Here is a 936-nt window from a genome sequence, read left to right as displayed (position 1 = left end):
GCCTTCGCCCCCGTGAAAGCGGGCGCCGGAGGCTGCTGGGTGTCCCCGTGTCCCCTGGGTGCCGGAGGGCGGGATGGGGAGCAGGGGGAGGCTCCTGTCCGTCCGTCTGTCTGTCCCCGTCCCTGTCCCCCAGGCCCTGCGGTGTCGGGGAGGGGGCGCAGCTCCTTCCGAATAAAGCTCTGGCTTGGGAACGGCGCCTGGGCTGGTCTTTGGGGGGTGTGTGTCTGTCTGTCCGTCCCTGCGTGGGCCGTGTCCGTCTGTCCGGGGAGGGCTGGGCAGTCCCTGTGCCCACGTATGAGTCTGTGTCCACCAGTGTCCGTGTGTCCGTGCATATGTCCGTGTGTCCATGCATGTGTCTGTGACACCGACCCCCCGTGTGTGTCTGTCTGTCCCTGCGTGGGCCGTGTCCGTCTGTCCTGGGGGGTCTGGCAGAGGTCTAGGCCAGGCAGGCTCTGTGTCCCCGTATGTGTCCGTGTGTCCACAAGTGTCCGTGTGTCCATAAGTGTTCGTGTGTCCACGCATGTGTCCATGTCCCCTGCCCCCCCACGTCTGTCTGTCCGTCCCTGCATGAGCCATGTCCGTCTGTCCGGGCGGGGATTGGCAGAGGTGTGGGCCGGGCCGTCCTTGTGCCTTTGTACATGTCTGTGTGTCCGGGAGCGTCTGTGTGTACACGAGTGTCTGTGTGTCTGTGCGTGTGTCTGTGCCCCCCTCCCAACGTGTCCGTCTGTCTGTCCCTGCGTGGCTGTTCAGGACCCTGTCCGTGTGTCCAGGGGGAGGGGCTGGCGGAGGTGTCCGTGCGTACAGGGCAGTCCCTGTGCCCGTGTCCGTGTCCCCCCGTGTCCGTCTGTCCGTCCCTCCGCCCCGTGTGTACCCCGACTCGCCCGGCAGGGGGCGCTCTCCGCACCCCGCGCCGCCTTGGCCCCGCCCCTACGGCTC

At 67.3% G+C, this 936-nt stretch overlaps 1 protein-coding gene across 1 annotated transcript in view; it reads left to right on the top strand.

Moving 5' to 3' along the window:
* Positions 1 to 574: 574 nt before the first annotated feature.
* Positions 575 to 936, top strand: part of LOC104293551 (chromosome unknown open reading frame, human C12orf10) — a 7379-nt gene continuing 7017 nt past the window's right edge. The window contains exon 1 of the mRNA XM_009893063.1: positions 575 to 580. Within this exon, the coding sequence (XP_009891365.1) occupies positions 575 to 580 (6 nt within the window). The remainder of the gene's footprint in view (positions 581 to 936) is intronic.

The sequence above is a fragment of the Charadrius vociferus genome, unplaced genomic scaffold (assembly GCF_000708025.1).
Source record: "Charadrius vociferus isolate BGI_N301 unplaced genomic scaffold, ASM70802v2 scaffold2109, whole genome shotgun sequence".
Classification (NCBI taxonomy): Eukaryota; Metazoa; Chordata; class Aves; order Charadriiformes; family Charadriidae; genus Charadrius; species Charadrius vociferus.
This window is presented reverse-complemented; position numbering and strand designations above follow the sequence as displayed.